This window comes from Leucoraja erinacea, chromosome 12, assembly GCF_028641065.1.
Source record: "Leucoraja erinacea ecotype New England chromosome 12, Leri_hhj_1, whole genome shotgun sequence".
Taxonomy (NCBI): domain Eukaryota; kingdom Metazoa; phylum Chordata; class Chondrichthyes; order Rajiformes; family Rajidae; genus Leucoraja; species Leucoraja erinaceus.
The window spans coordinates 7,135,486-7,153,239 of NC_073388.1; the positions used below are offsets into that span (position 1 = coordinate 7,135,486).

The 17,754-nt window shown below is 42.0% G+C and overlaps 1 protein-coding gene across 1 annotated transcript in view; it reads right to left on the minus strand.

Annotated features, from left to right (window-relative positions):
• chic1 (cysteine-rich hydrophobic domain 1) overlaps positions 1-17,754 on the minus strand; it is a 31,466-nt gene that overhangs the window by 11,743 nt on the left and 1,969 nt on the right. The window contains exons 2-3 of the mRNA XM_055643548.1: positions 9,352-9,406; positions 4,918-5,073 (exon numbers count right to left, since the gene is read on the minus strand). Of these exons, the coding sequence (XP_055499523.1) occupies positions 4,918-5,073; positions 9,352-9,406 (211 nt within the window). The remainder of the gene's footprint in view (positions 1-4,917; positions 5,074-9,351; positions 9,407-17,754) is intronic.

The window sequence follows — 17,754 nt, forward strand, 5'->3', positions numbered from 1 at the left end:
GGGTCGGTTATATTGAAACCTCATACCTCATTAAAAGCTGTATGGAAGGGCGAGCTGAATACGAAACTAACAGACCAGCAATGGGACTCTGCCTTGGATTTGATCCATTCTTCCTCCATATGTGCCCGTCATGGCCTAATCCAATGCAAAGTCCTTTACAAAGTCCACTACACAAACGCAAGATTATCTAGAATATACCCCGCTGTTAAAGACACTTGCAACAGATGCAATCAATAGTCATATGTTTTGGTCTTGCCCTAAGCTAGCAACCTTTTGGAGGAGTGCTTTCGATGTGCTAAACAGAGCCTATGGCCAGACTATTCCTCCAAACCCACTGTCAGCTATTTTTGGTATTCCTCCCAACACCAACCTCTCTGTTGCGTTGAAGCGGGTCCTGGCTTTTACAACCTTGTTAGCCCGGAGACTGATCTTGCTTAACTGGAGGCTTACCTGTCCCCCGACACATGCCCGCTGGATCAAGGAAGTGCTCTACAACTTAAAGCTTGAAAAATGTAGGTTCTCTCTCAAAGGCGCTACCAAGACATTCCTAGATACATGGAACCCTTTCCTGGAACTTGTTAACTCTCTTAACTTGTTTCCGGACTCGGAAGAGGACTGAGTGCCCTCTATCACTGCTCTGCCTTATTGCAGCTGCTATCCCCTCAACCCCCCCCCCCCCCCCCTCCCCTCCCTTCCCACTCCTTTTTTTTTTCATTTTCTTTTTGTTTATCTTATTGTATCTGTGTGAATGTGTACGTATGTGAGTGTTGTTTGTCCCCGGGTGGCGAGGGTGGGTAAGGGTAAGAGCAAGGGTTTTGAGGGTCATTTACATACTGTTGTACAATTATATCCTGACTATCACTGTCTGTTATCATTGTATGTATGCAAATTGCTGTCAAATTCAAAATTTAAATAAAAAGATTTAAATAGAGTGATGCAGTGTGGAAAGTGGTCCTTCAGCCCAACTTGCCCACACCGGCCAACATGCTCCAGCTGCATTAGTTCCACCTGCCCGCTTTTGGTCCGTATCCCACCAAATTCGCCCTATCCATTTAAATGATGGTATAGTCCTCTGCCTCAACTACCTTCTCTGGCAGCTTGTTCCATACACATACCACCATTGTGTGAAAAAGATACCCCTCAGACTCCCATTAAGTCTTTTCCCCTTCAACTTAAAACTATGTCCTCTGGTCCCCGATTCCCCTGCTCTGGGCAAAATACTCTGTGCATCTATTCCTCTCATTTTATACACCTCCATGAGATCATCCCTCATCCTCATGTGCTTCAAGGAATAGAGCCCCAGCCTGCTCAACCTCTCCCTTTAGCTCAGACCCTTTAGTCCTGACAACATGCTCGTAAATCCTGACAACATCCTCATAAAAAGATGTGCGAGAGTTGAATAAATACAGCAGTAGGTGTTTCTGGACAAGTATGTCAATCTGAACAACTGCTTCAATCTTTCAGGCAGAAAACTTGCTTAGCTCAGTTACAAATGTAATCTTCTCATTCTCTCATTAGTGACACACTGCAAAAACAATATGTAATTGTCTGCAGCTGCATCCTTTGTTTATTCTGGCAGCAGTGATGTTGAAACAATGCAATCATCCAATGACAGAAAATCTAATTAAGATTCACCAGAGCATCACTGTTCCAACTGCATGTTTTCTGTAGGATAACTTCCACAGCAATCCGTCGGGGTCGAGCCTCACATGGTCTGAAGAAGGGTCTCGACCCAAAACATCACCCATTCCTTCGCTCCAAAGATGTTGCCTGTCCTGCTGAGTTACCTCAGCATTTTGTGTCTATCTTCTGCCTCACATGGGAGAGATAAGTATCCACATACTTTCATGCATGTAGGAACTACAGATGCTGGTTTACATAGAAACATAGAAAATAGGTGCAGGAGGAGATCATTCGGCCCTTCGAGTCAGCACAGCCATTCATTGTGATCATGGCTGATCGTCCCCTATCAATAACCTGTGCCTGCCTTCTCCCCATATCCCTTGACTCCACTAGCCCCTGGAGCTCTATTACACTGAAGATGGATACAATGCTGGAGAAAAAAAGTCGACGTTTCGCTCGAGACTCTTCTTCAGTCTGAGAGTCAAGGGAGAGGAATACTAGAGATATGAAACGGTCCAGAACAAATCACAGCCGGCACCGATGATACAAGAAAGGTGGAGCCCACAATGCACCATTCCTGACCCTGGAAGAGCTTTAATGAAGGGATACAAACAGTGAAACTAGAAAGACGACTACAATGGGGTAGGGACAGAGAGAGAGGGAATGCAAGGGCTACTTGAAATTAGAGAAATCAAGAGTCATACCGCTGGGCTGAAAGCTGCCCAAGTGAAATACAGGGTGCTCTTCCTCCAGTTTGCATATGGCCTGACACTGACAGTGGAAGAGGCCCCAGGACAGGAAGGGTGGGTAGACGCAAAATGCTGGAGTAACTTAGTGGGACAGGCAGCATCCCGGGAGAGAAGGAATGGTTGACGTTTTGGGTCGAGACCCTTCTTCAGACCCGAAACATCACTTCTCTCCAGAGATGCTGCCTATCCCGCTGAGTTACACCAGTGTCTATCTTCAGTTTAAACCAACATCTGCAGTTCCTTCCTACACACAAGGTCAATATGGGAATGGTGGCAGTGGATTTTGTCATTGATATGTACCCTTAGTGTTGATATGCAAAAAAGTAACAATGATAAAGGAAACAGGCCATTGCTAGCTGTGGGCTGGGTGAAAACAAGTTACAATGAGATTCAAGACAACCTTGAAACTAGTACAATGACATGGGTGGGGGAATTACGGAGAACTGGGGTGGATGCAAGGGTTACTTGAGGTTAGAGAAATCAATTTTCATACCACTGGGTTGTTAGCTGCCCAAGCGAAATTCCTCCAATTTGCATTTGCCCTCATTCTGACAGTGGAGGAGGCCCAGGACAGAAAGGTCAATGTGATCAAGTAGGCCCAGGAGGGCTGAGCAAAGGTGTTCCGCGAAACGATTGCCCAGTCTACGTTTGGTCTTGCCGATGTATTAGAGTCCACACCTTGAACAACGGATACGGTAGATGAGGTTGGAGGAGGTGCAAGTGAACCTCTGCCTAACCTGAAAGGACTGTCAGTGCCCTGGACAGGGTCGAGGGAGGAGGTACAGGGCCAGGTGTTGCATCTCCTGTGGTTGCAGGGGAAGGTACCTAGGGAGAGGGTGGTTTGGGTGGGAAGGGGTGAGTTAACTAAGGGATTGCAGAGGGAATGGTCTCTGTAGAAAGGGGTGGAAATGGGAAGATGTGACTGACTAGTGGTGAGATCCCATTAGAGGTTAGCGAAAATGTCGTAGGATTATGTGTTGTGACAGCTGATGGAATGAAAGGCATGGATTAGGGGCTGTCCCTGTTGTGACTAGGGGGAAGGGGAGCAAGAGCGGAGCTACGAGGTACCGAGGAGACACGTGTGAGGGCCTCGTCTATGATGGGGAACCCCCTTTCCCTAAAGAATGAGGACAACTTGGATGTCCTGCTATGAAACACATCATCCTGGGCATATACGGTGAAGATGGAAGAATGGGGAGAATGGGTGATAAAGTTCCATCACAGGAGATAGACTATCGACACGTTTATTATAAACCTACCAATTCCCACAAATATCTAGACTATACTTCTTCCCACCCTGCTTCATGCAGTCTCTCCGACAAAGTATAGGGAGATATGGATCAAACATAAAGAGGTGCGGCAAGCATGGAAGGGGCATCTTGGTCAGCATGGACAAGTTGAGCCGAAGGGCCTGCTTTAGTGCCGTCTCTGTGGCCACAACTGCAAAAGTTGGGTATCCTGGGACCTAATCAGTCTTTCAGAGGTGAGGCAGAGGTTCACCTGCACCTCCCCCAACCTCATCTATTGCATCCACTGTTCCAGGTGTCAACTTCTCTACATCGGCGAGACCAAGCACAGGCTTGGCGATCGCTTCGCCCAACACCTCCGCTCAGTTCGCAATAACCAACCTGATCTCCCGGTGGTTCAGCACTTCAACTCATTCTCCCATTCCGAATCCGACCTTTCTGTCCTGGGCCTCCTCCATTGCCAGAGTGAGGCTCAGCACAAATTGGATGAACAGCACCTCATATTTCACATGGGTAGTTTACACTCCAGCGGTGTGAACATTGACTTCCCAAATTTCAGATAGCCCCTTGCTTTCCCCATCCTTCCCTTTCCCAGCTCTTCCACAAGCCTACTGTCTCTGCCTCTTCCTTTCTTTTTCCCACCCACCCCTCCCCCCCGACATCAGTCTGAAGAAGGGTCTCGGCAATAAATGTCGCCTATTCCTTCTCTCCATAAATGCTGCCTCACCCGCTGAGTTTCTCCAGCATTTTCGTCTACCTACAAAAATGATTGGCTCGTTTCTCAGCCCGAGACACAATTTTCTTCTAAATATAGAACCAACATTCAGGACAACACTCTAGACTAACAGTAGTGGTCCACACAAATTAAGTAAGCAGCCACGTGTCAAAAAAACATATGATAGTCATTTGGTAAACATAGCATAAAACAGTTCCGTCTGCAGGTGTAAAGACAGGTAATTGAGTGTGTATTCTTTACGACAGACGATGACAGCAAGGTCAACATTTGTAACAAGATGGACATGAAAAGAAGAAGTTCCAGCACTGAAATTAATTATGGATAGAAGTGAACTCAATGACAATACCTTGTGACCAAGTTGTGTGTTAATACTTACAAAATATTACATATGAACACTGGCTACTCGGGGGAGATTGTAACCAGTGCTCATTGTGCTAGAACAAGAACAAAAAACTACTTTGTCTCCTTCAAGGAAGTAATGTTCCCTCAGTAGCTCTAAGTCAGTGACCAATTCGTAACATTGACCTATTTGTGTGTATGGTCCAAATTAAAAGGTACTTACTCTTTTGTTAAGACAGATGACAGGCCACAGACTGCAGCCCAAGGTGCAACAGCAACATAAACAACCACACAGCAGCCATTTCACATTGATGGGGAGATTTTTCTTTAAACATCCATTCACTCGGCCAATGCTTGTTTTATACTCTTCTGGAGCCACCTATAAAGGGATGAATTGTAATGAATTTATTTGTAGAAAAATGAGCAAGTTTCAAATTGTTAGTAATCAAACAAGCAGCGGACACTGATCCCCCCCCCCATATGCAGTTTAAAATCAATTTGTTCGTGTGTACAAGTGTGCTTGTAAGGACCAGTTAATTATTATTTAAAAAAAACTAACATCTATAATGCACTTGGAGCCTGCTCTGTTCCTGTTGCAAATATTGTTACAATTTAATTGGAGCGTTCAGTGAATTCAATATAAATGTATCGAGCAGACCATCATCATTTTTACAATTTAAAAAAAATAATTTATTACTAATTTTTTTCTTTCGGGCTTCAAAATGCAGGAGAGAAGTAATACAACATGAATTTGATTGATTTGTTCCCTCTATTTCCATAACCTCTCATGTGGTGCTAGATAATTTTCCATGTAAAATTTGAAGTAGAACAGTTTTTTTTTAATCCATTATCTGTCAGAATTAAAAATCACAGTGTGTTGGGCCATTTAGCCCATCATGTTTATGCCAGATACTTTCCTTATCGGCATTAAAAAAAAAGTTTAGTTTAGTTAATTATTGTCATGCGTGCTGAAGTACAGTGAAAAGCTTTTGGTTGGAAGGAAACTCACCTCAAAGATCTGAAACATTATTTAGGATCAAATCAGTTCCCAAGATGTAATAATCACTCAGCATTTACAGATGGTTTAATTATTATGGAAACATGTTTAGTGAGACAATGAGGTTGCATATTAATTTTCCCCTAGATATTTTATAACGCGGTGTGCATCTTCAAAGAAATAATCAAATCCAGCAAAGGATACAAGCTGCACCCGCTGAGTTTCTCCAGCTTTTTTGTGTACATACAAGATTATAATGTGGTTTACAAAATATGTTACAATATTACTGTCCCTTATAAAGTTAATACCAAAGCAAGTGATCCTCTAAAGAAGGATGAAAGAGATGAGCAACAACTATTTATATGGCAAACCAAGTGTTACAGTGGTCTTTAAGAGGAGCTGGTTAGGAGATAAACGGGTGCTGGAGAGAAACGAGTGCACATTAATTTCCATTAAAATGATCAAGGTATAACAGCTTTGTTTCCCACTTTTCAAATATACTCTAGCTTTTTGAATAAAAACTAAATCCACATTGAACCGTTTAACAAAAGCATTAAAATTGGTCTTGCTAACAGTGTGGGTTTTGAGTGCAATGGGCCTATAGAGTTCTGAAAGTTTTAACATCAATCTAATAGCTGGGGAAAACATGTTACAATTTACTGAATAGAGTGAAAAATTAAATATGTTACTTTTATATGACTTGTACAAAACATCCTAACATATGAGTTCATTTGTGACACATTTGTAAATATAATCAAATGTCAAAAAACATCCTAGTTATTACCAGATAGCAACATATTTATTACAAGCCTTGGCCGCCAGAAAAATGTGAATGACTATTCAGCTACTGGTCAGGAAGGCGTGCTTCCCACACCGCAAATGAGCCTTACTTCCTCCCAGCTTTATATTGGACCGGCCAATAAAACATGGTTGTAACATTTTACGACAGGATGCAAAAACACTTCACAAATAGTGAAAAGCCTGGCAGAGCCCAGCAGGCTAACCATACCTCATCAATCATAATAAACCCTGTAATCTATCAAGTGGCAGGTACAGGGACAATGCAACTGGCTTGTTTAGTGCTTGCACTTCTCTGCAATGCACAACCAGCTAGCCACAGGCTCGCTCTTTGTTGCAGATTTAGAGTAGGAAGGTTCTTTTCTTCATATCACTAATAAGGTCTAGTCATCGAGTGTATTCTCAGAGTTGTATATTACAACATTGTGGCATTACTCTATGCTTCTCTTAGAGAAAGTACAGGTCTAGAACAGAATTATAGTATTAAGTTAGCTAGATCCAATTAAGATCAAGTCCTAGAAAAGGGTCAGCTTTTGTCAATAAAATTTGTTGTGCTCGCCTAAAATTAATACAGTGAACCACAGGCTTTGTTTTACAAAAGATAATTTATTGCATACAAATTTCTTTACATAAATACCCCTTTTCCGTGGCAGCTGATAAAAGGTCATAACCTGCAAATCTATTGTATGTTAATTAAAGAATTTGGTGTCATTGGCATTAGTTTCAATACTTCAGTACTAATCAACATTTCTAACCCGAATCAACCTATTCCAACCTCAACAAATTAAACTATTTCTCTCAAGTTGACAATTTAAAAAAAAATGATATTGAAGCTTTATGATAGCAGAAGTTTTATTCTTTTTAACATGATAAAGTACATATGAAGTAATTTTGGTTGAATTTCCTTAAAATATCAAAATTAGGAAGGATATTACAATACCCATCTTACCAAATCTAACCAGGTATCCATCATATTTTCCTATCTTCTCTCTCCACAAACACCCTTCTCTACTCCCCAACATGTCCTCCTCACTCTGTCCCTCATGAAGTCTTTCAGCAAATGCAAGTAAACATTCATGATTGGTTTCCATATAATCTGTCACAAACAATTTTATGGAACTGTGCAGTCAGTTTTCTTATAATTACGCATAAAAGCCCACAATATCAATTATTTTTGTTGATCTTCTGGGACTGCTTGTCCTCTCTCTCCCCACCCCCCCTAACTTTGCTTGATCTTCAGAGATGAGACATAATCTCAATCCAATGATTCTTGCTGGAAATATTCAAAAGCAAATAAGTCTGCTATGAACCTTAGGGAGATTTAAAGTTGGTACTGAGACAGTTTGCAGAATTGTATTGTAGCCAGGATCCAATGTGTTAGGAAAAGAAGACGGGACGGGGATAGTATTTTGCGGGGAAAAAAAGACAGGAACTCTCTGCCAAATTTAACTTTGTAATTATCAAATTAACATTTGAGTTATATTTAATAATTAAATGTCATTAGAATAGATGGAATAAAAATTCTGTAGCTTTTGGAGATCATGAAAGGAAATACGAGGCATACTTTTAATGTTTTGCTTTAGATTCATTAAAAGCAATATAGCTCTTCAAAACTATGAGCAGCAACAACTACAGAAGGCTCAAGCAAATTTGTCCTTTATTTTTATGGCCAATTTAATTAAAAGAATGCTGCAACGATCCCTAGTTAATCCTTAAATCAAACTGATATGGCAAACTGGTAAATATGCTATACTAAAGATGGCACCTCAGTCAGTGTAGCAGTGCCTCAAGCACTGCCATGTAGCTTTAGTCTAAGATCTGTGTACTCATTTGTCTGAATTTGAACCATAACCTTGTGAATCAGAAGAAAGAACTTCACCGAAGGAACCAGAATGACGACATACTTTGACATTTTCATTTTTGTGGATGTTAAGAGTATGAATCATCGATTCTGGACCTGCATCACACCCATAATGAATATTTTTTAAAAGGAAGCTGCAGAATAAAAGCAAGTCTTTTTTTTTGCAAAATCAAATCAGTTGCAGATAATATCTTCCAAAATTCACCAAACTATGAATTTTGCCTTAAATATTAAATTCTGGAATCTTACTCAATGAACATTCAAAGTACAATTTTTATTTAAGCCGTTTAGTTTAGTTTATTGTCACATGTACCGAGGTAAGGTGAAAAGCTTTCATTACCATTTTGGGACTTAGTTATAAAGGTTGGACTAGTGATAATAAAGGAAAGCTCATGTTAAATAGTTTTCAGTGAATGTAATTATAAAGTTATTTACAAACTATGCATTACTGGTTTGATACTTAATTCTTACCAGCAAGGAAGGAAGCAAAGAAATTAAAATGCATCTTACTGTCTGCATAAATAGATGGTTTGTCAGTGCATTCTCATACATTACTGACTCAGCGAACACCTGATTTTAAAAAAAGGACAATATTCAAATCATTAAAATTAGTCTCGGTTGCAGTAAATTGCACAAAAAGCACATTGGGATGGTTCTTTGTGATTTTCGGCTGCAAAAAATAGATTATAGTCAAGATTTAACAATCCCATCTGAAGTAGCTCATTCAGCATGGATCAGAGGTTAAATCTTGAATCTACGATATAATAGAACTTTATTTATCCCAGGAGGGAAATTGATATCTGAATGATCCCGTTATTGCAACCAAGAGGTCGCCAAAACATCCCCGTGTGTACTTGATTTTAAAAACGCTTGCTTAAATAGTATGGATCAAATTTGTTTTAAGATTTAATCATGAGATAAATGCAAAAAGGTTTTTTGAACAAGTCTTGGGTGGCAATATATGAAAGGAGGAAAATCACCAGTGTACAATTACAACTCACCTTTCCTGTAAGCACTGAAGGAAATTCTGGATCAAATTTGTTGCTGAGGCCAAACCTGAAGGGGAAAAAAAACACAAATAAAAATCTTTGCTCAAGGAGGAGACTGACTTTTTAGCAAAAGGCTATTTTGCAAGTACAGGTGCACAACCTTTTATCCGAACATCCAAATAACGAAAAGCTCCGAACAGCGGACATTTTTTCGGTCCTTGAAGAAAGGTCCTTGAAGACATTCACCGAGGGCAGCCCGCAGAGGTGACAGCGGAACCTCGGTCGGTCCTCGAAGAAAGGGGAACTAAATCCCCATTCATAAAAGAGAAGGTGAGGGTATATAGCGCGGGAGGGTTAATAATTGACAATCTGCTTCTGCCTGCCCGCTGAGTTAAAACGTTCTCACGGTAGACTCACGATATACAGTGTACACAGTGTATCGTGCGTCTTGCGTGGGAACATTTTAACTCAGCGGGCAGGCAGCAGCAGATTGTCGCTCCCTTCAGTTTCACCCCACCTACACCCTTCTGCTTCCCGGCCATGTGTGTGACCCCTTCCCTCCCCTCTCCAGCTCCCCGCCCATTGTACCGGCGCGGGGGCTTTGCACTGTCTTCAGGTCGGCGAACCCAGCAGGTCAGTGCCAGTCACTGGAGACATCAGGAACAACGGGACACCGACCCCCAGGCACACTGCAAGCACGGAGATCCCAGAGACCCACAGCCAGCAGCAGCCCAGCCCCATTCCAACTCCAGAGGAACACGCTCCCCGTAGGGACATAAGCTGATGGTGTGCAAGGTACGTCTTGTTCTTGGGGTTGCGGATGAGGGGGCGCAGCTCGGGCTGTGATGTATCCGGCCACCCCGTTGTACGGGAGCTGAGAAGTCCTGTCCAGGGGGGTGGCCGGAGACGTCAGGACCAACGGGACACCGACTGCAAGCACGGAGATCCCAGAGACTCACAGCCAGCAACAACTCTAGCCCAGCCCCGTTCCAACTCCAGAGGAACCCGGGTTGTGGATGAGGGGGCGCAGCTCAGGCTGTGGGCGAACTGCCACTTGTCGCTGTAGCGGCCCATCAGGGAGCGGGTTCCTGTTGGTCCTGACGTCTCCGGCCACCCCCCTGGACAGGAGCTGAGAGACGTCAGGACCACCAGAAGCCGCTCCCCGATGGGCCGCTACGGCCACAAGTGGCAGTTAGCCGACAGCCCGAGCTGCGCCCCCTCATCGGGACACCGACCCCCAGGCCCACTGCAAGCACGGAGAACCCAGATCAGCAACTCCAACCCAGCCCCGCTCCAACTCCAGAGGAACACGCTCCCCATAGGGGCAGAAGCTGATGGTGTGCAAGGTACGCCTTGTTTTTGGGGTGGCGCAGCTCGGGCTGTGGGCGAACTGCCACTTGTCGCCGTTGCGGCCCATCGGGGAGCGGATTCCTCTGGAGTTGGGGGGACAGGGAGACACAGCGGCTTTTGAGAATGGTGGGCAATCACTTCCAAAGTTCTGCCCACACAGTCAGTACACCTCTCCTACACTTGTCTCCCGCACTAAGATCATCTCGCAGAGAATGATCCCAGCCTAACCCTCCCTATTCTCTCCTATTCTGCAAGAAAAAAATACATTGAAGACTCAAACTCGCGATCGAGTAACTGCCGGGATCGAGGCGCAAACTCGCGACCTTGCGGATATGAGCCGAGCACTCTACCACTGAGCCAGCCGTTAAAATCTACGCTAAAAATCTTCCAATCCGAAAGCCGAAAAATTCCGAATTACGAAAAGTGTTTGGTCCCAAGGCTTTCGGATAACAGGTTGTGCACCTGTACTATATTCTGAAAAATAGAGAGGGAGGCAGGTGTACTCCTTTCTAAAAATAAAATCTTTATTACAATTGATACTAAGGTGTTAATTTCAATTCACAGAATATCTTCACATGATGTCTCTTTAAATCTCCAATAAAATTGTTGGTAATTACTTAAATCAATGGAGTAAAGTTCAGCAAGGATGGGTCAATGAGATGGAAAATAAACTAAAAGTGACTAATTGGAAACCAGATAATATAGAATTGGTATCAAAGTTTGAAGTCTTGTTTTCCTTTGGAGTTGACATCTTTTGGACTAAGCTAAATGCAAATGCCACTAGTCACCCCTGCTTTTTTTTTTAAGTTGATACGATATCCAATAACTGCATGAAATGATTTCCAAAACTCACCAATTTAAATTTAGAATATTTTTGCACAAATTTTCAAATGCACCACCTCCATTCATCCTTAAGTATGCCAGCTAAAATCTCAAAGAGCAAAAATGACATAATAAAGAAATCATTTTCAACCCAGCATTTCAATTTGGAACATTTTCCAAATTGAACAGCAACCACTCCCTAAAATGAAAATTCCAGATTTTCTATCTATTGAATGAATATATGCAGATATAACATTGATTAATAGGGAAAATAATGTCATGCCTATACATACAAAAACAAAGTATGTGAATTGGTTTGATATAGCAGAAAGACTGCATGTTATGTACAAAATTCAAGGAGACAAGGAAATGAATCCCGTTTTTAAATTCATTTTAATCGCAGGATGGTGTGAAGAGAAATACAATATGAGTAAAGGTCTAAGTTCTGTGAACAGCAATTAAGCATATCCAATTACAGAAAATATTGAATGCTTTAAGTACAAGCAGGCAATCCAAATTAGTCCAATCCAGGTTAGATTAGAAATACAGTATGGGGAAAAATACAGACCATTTTGGAAACATAATTAAGGAAAGCCTTTTCACTGGAAATACCACCATTCTTGACAGTTATTAGAATTCAGCATTTTTAAGCCTCAGAAATGTTGCAGTGCATTAGCTTCTTATTTGTTGAAATGGATTTAGAAATTTCAGAGTAATGAGGATTAAAAATTGCACATTTCAATGAATAATTAATGGTTAAACTGCTGGACAAAACGTAACCAGGTGACTCTCTCCTAATTGATATCACCTCAGACATGGCATTTTTCACATGGTACAGGTGTCAGAGATTGTGGGGAGAAGGCAGAAGAATGGGGTTAGGAGGGAGAGATAGATCAGCCATGATTGAATGGTGGAGGAGACTAGACTAGCAATTCCAAAGACAATCAGTCAGATGAAAGCCATCAACTTCATTCCCACCACAAGCACTGATCTCTAATCACAGTTCGAGTTTGAACCAGATTGTATGCTACCTCAGCACATTAATCCACAGAAAAAAAGTGCAATTTGTAGAATTCATTCCACTTTGTTATAAGCAGAGGATAAAGAAAATGTTTCTGGGAAGCAGGAAGATCAACTAAACTGCACACACCAATAACTGTGTCTATCTTCAATGTAAACCAGCATCTGCTTGGTCTCGACCCAAAACGTCGTCCATTCCTTCTCTCCAGAGATGCTATCTGTCCCGCTGAGTTACTCCAGCATTTTGCGTCTATCTTCAATATCATACATCTCCCTTAATACACTTGAATAAATGCCGTTCATATACAGAAATTTAAACCTGTCAGCAATTTACATTAAAATTAATTCATTCAATCTGGATTATTTGCTATGAGAAAGTGGCACTAGGTTTTTTCCTAGTAAATGAGTGGTGAAATTAACAAAAGATTTGTTAAAGATTTAACATTCTTTATCACGTTCAACTTTCATTTATTTTGCTGCTCTCTGGTAGTTTTCACTTCTGTTCTCCCACTGCCAATTTTTCCTCTCTAACATATTCATGTCTTATATTAATCCGTATAAGGCTGCTTTAATTCTCCATGCTGGTATTTATTGCTTAATTATCTAGTTTTCTTAAAGACATTATTGTAAATATAACATTTCCAGCATATGCAGTCTATTTGTCTAACTATATCCACACTACTCTTTCCAAGAGTCTAACACTAAACCTACTCCGCTAAACCTACACAAAATGCTGGAGTAACATTGCTGCTGTCTCCTGAATCACAGTCTGATAGTTCAAGTACTCTATTTACCTTCCCCTTGCTGTCCTTTCAACTACTGTCTGGGGTAAAGCATTCATTGCTCCAACAACTCTTCACAGAACAAAACAGGAACACAATCTCTTCCCACATTCTCAGCAAACATTCCACTGTCAATGAAACTAAGAGGAAATCATTTTCCTCCATCCATACAAACACTTTTATAAATCTCAGTATTCTCAAATCATGTGGAAATAATTCCAGTATCTTAAAATCATTGATGTAAATACAACATCCCCAATGGACAGAAATGCTCACAACGAGGGGAAATGTTGACATAACATGGTTAGGCCGTGTACAAAATTCCATTTTTGTGATGCAACTTCTTAGACATATTACGAAGCACAGATAAAACATTGTTCTGAAGATAGACACAAAATGGCGGAGTAACTCAGCACATCAGGCAGCATCTGGAGAAAAGGAATGTGACATTTTGAGTTGAGACCCTTTGTCAGACTGACTTCATAAACCATTCTTCTGATTTTGATGCAGATATATTTATTAATGATGAAAGTAAGGGATGATAACAGCAGGTACACAAAAATGCTGGAGAAACTCAGCGGGTGCAGCAGCATCTATGGAGCGAAGGAAATAGGCAACGTTTTGGGCCGAAACCCTTCTTCAGACTGATAGGGGGTGGCGGGGAGAAGGAAGGAAAAAGGAGGAGGAGGAGCCCGAGGGCTGAGGGATGGGAGGAGATAGCCCGAGGGCTGAGGAAAGGGAGGAGACAGCGAGGGCTAACAAAATTAGGAGAATCAAGGGATGATAACAGCATCTTGGTCTGCGGAACTACAAAATCATTCATCTTATGTAGATGAGCTCACTTCTCACTCCTGCATCTAGTTCACATCTCCCCCACCACCACCACCCTTGAAGACTACATTAAATTTTCTTCTGGAAATTAATATTGAGTCTGTTTCTATTTACCTTCCTGGCAATATTTTCTAAATCAGAACAGCTCACTGCATAACCAAATCTCATGGGTGCCATAATTTCCATTTCCCATGTGTCAATTACCATGATCAAGTCATAACATGCCTGCCGACATTTCCCCAACATACTGAATCACAAATCACTCATGCATTATTCTGAATAACTTGGAACTCAAAACTCTATTTATTTTATTGATCAACTAATGGCACAACCTAAAGTATTTTCCTAAATATTTTGTTTTCCGAAGAAAGCAAAGTCTTGGATTGAAGTCAGACAATACCTTACACATCGCATTACCCTCGCCTTTATATATCGCCTATATCCTACTGTACCATGCATCTGTTACTTACTTAGACTAATTCAATAGCACCTTCCAAACTTGAAACTTTTACCACTGTGAAGGAACAGGCAATGGATCGATGTAAATACCATCAGAGGATCCTCCAGGTTGCACTCAACTCCGACTTGGAAATATATTACCGCCATTTCATTGTTTGTGGTCAGCATTGATACTGGTATGTTATTGTTGCGTGTATCAAGATAGTTAAACTAGTTGTTTTATGTGTTATCCAGGCAAATCATGCCATACATGAGTATATCTGATAATTCAAAACAGAAATATGCAGAATATAGTGTTATAACTACAGAGAAGGTACAAAGAAAGCTAGCTCAAAGGCCACAACAAGGTAGATTGAAAGACTGGGAATTCGTCCACAGTGTACAAGAGTCCATTCAAGACTCTGATGTCCATTCAAGAAGCTAGTCTTGAATGGGGTGGTTTTTGTATCTTGTGCCCAATAGAAGAGGATAGAAGAACAAATGGCACGGGTGAGATTGGTCCTTGATTATGTTGGCTGCTTTCTCAAGGCAACTCGGTACAAATGGAGATGATTGGAAGGGGGGGGGGGGGGGGAGATGGGAAGGAAGCTGGTTTGTGTGAAGGACTAGCCCATGTTCACTCTTTACAAATTACAGTCTTGAGCAGAGCTATTGCCTTTCCAAGCTGTGATGCATCCAGAACGGATGCTTTCTCTGGTGCATCTGTCAAAATAGCTAAGGGTCATCATTAGAGACATGCTGTATTGTGTTGTGTCTAACTATCTTCTAAGATAGTTAGACACAACATGCTGGAGTAATTCAGCAGGACAAACAGGAAAGAAGGAATAGGTGATATTTCGATTCGAGACACTTCTAAGGAAGTAAAGCTATTCGAGTTCTTCCTTGGTCATGACGTCAATGCCTTTTGATCGGGGCAAATTGTTGCATTTATTTACACCCAAGAACTTGAAACTCTTGACCATCTCCACTTCAGCACCACTGACACAGATTGTGGTGTGTACTCCATCCCGCTTTCTAGAACTTCCTACTGAGTTGCACAATGGACGTTCCCTTAACAGAAGTAGTGTAGCGTTTCAAAAAAGGTGTACACCATCACCGTTACAAGGGCAACTGGATATAAATGAGAAATGCTGGCTTTGTTAATGATGCCCAGATTCCTAAGTTTTATTTTTTTAATTCTCATTTATCCTGTTCAAACAAGACTGCATAATCATCCCATTTTTCCCAAACAAAAATTCACAACCCAGCATGTTGTGATTAATTCTCGAGATGTTTAAGGTCACGAGGTAGCAATTAGTTGAAACCCCTTGCTGATTTTTTTTTTTGTTTTCTCTGAACAACGTGCCAGAGTCTAATGCAGAACCTCCACCTATAACCCGACATCAGTCAGTAGCTAAAACAAAGAATCAAATTTGAAGAACTGTTGACCTGCATGACCCAAACTACATCAGCCAGTGTTTTCCATAACTCAGTGCGGCATCACATTGTACACATTGTAGTTTATTAACTACAAAGACAGCTGTTCAATTGCACATAGAGAGTTTGGGACATCAACACACAACCTAAAGCCCCATATTTTCACTGATGAATTCCCCAGTGGTTGGAGAAAATTCTGATGATCAGAAGGATGCTTTGTCAAACAAAACAGGTTATATTCCCTCAAATCTGCCTTAAATGACATATTCCCCCAACTTGTATATACCAAAGAGGAGAATAGACAGATACTATCTATTTTCACATGTACCATGAAGGTACAGTGAAATTCTTTGTTTTTGCATACACAGTACGCAAAAGTACCTAAAAATATTGACTCCCATGGCTATCTGGACTACACTTCTCACCCTGCTTCCTACAAGGACTACATCCCACCTCCAACAGGATCCCACCACTGCCCACATCTTCTCACTTCCTCCCGTCTTCTTTCCTTAGAGACCGCTCCCTCCGTAACTCCCTGGTCCATTCGTCCCTTCCCACCAAAAACCACCCCCTCTCCTGGCACTTTGCCTTGCAGCCGCAGGAAATGCTACACTTGTCGCTTCACCTCCACTCTTGACTGCATTCAAGGACCCAAGCAATCTTTCCAGGTGTGGCAGAGGTTCACCTGCACCTCCTCCAATCTCATCTATTGCATCTGCTGCTCTTGGTGCCAGCTGATCTACATCGGTGAGACCAAGCGCAGGCTTGGCGATGGCTTCACCCAACACCTCCGCTCGGTTCGCAATAACCAACCTGATCTCCCGGTGGATCAGCACCAACTCCCGGCATCCCATTCCGAATCCGACCTTTATGTCCTGGGCCTCCTCCATGGTCAGAGTGAGGCCCACCGTAAATTGGAGGAGCAGCACCTCATATTTCGCTTGGGCAGTTTACACCCAGCGGTATGAACATTGACTTCTCCAATTTTAGGTAGTCCCTGCTTTCTTCTCCACTTCCCAGCTCTCCCTCAGCCCACTGTCTACGCCTCTTCCTTTCTTCTTCCCGCCCCCCCCCGCCCTCACATCAGTCTGAAGAAGGGTCTCGACCCGACACATTTCCCATTTCCTTCGCTCCATAGATGCTGCCTCACCCGCTGAGTTTCTCCAGCATTTTTGTCTACCTTCGATTTTCCAGCATCTGCAGTTCCTTCTTAAAAATATTGTCTGTCCCTTCTTTGTCTCTCCCCATCCCCCCCACACACTACTTCCAAGACCAAGTCTTTTGTTCTTAGCAGCCCTCCCACTGTACTCGCTGGTCCCCCACAATGGGCGACACAGCCCATCCAATACAGACCATAATATTACTTTAACACACAAAACAAAGTTTAACTGATGAATCATTCACCAATATTACATGACCTGTGTATTTTGTTTCCTTTATAAAATATGGCATTTGAAGCTTAAATGTTTCCATGAGACATTAAATGAAGACCCCCCGCCCCCCCTTCCCAACACATAGTTTCCATTTCTGGACACAGAAGATAATGTGGCATAATTTTGGAGAAATGTGGGCAGGTTACTCCAGTGTCCTAGCTAATACTTCTCCCTCCTCAACATTAAATAAAGCAGATAACCAGGTTATTATATCACCTTTTTTTGGATGAGCTTGTCACATTCAAGATAGACACAAAATGCTGCAGTAACTCAGCCGGGAAAGGCAGCATCTGTGGAGAGAA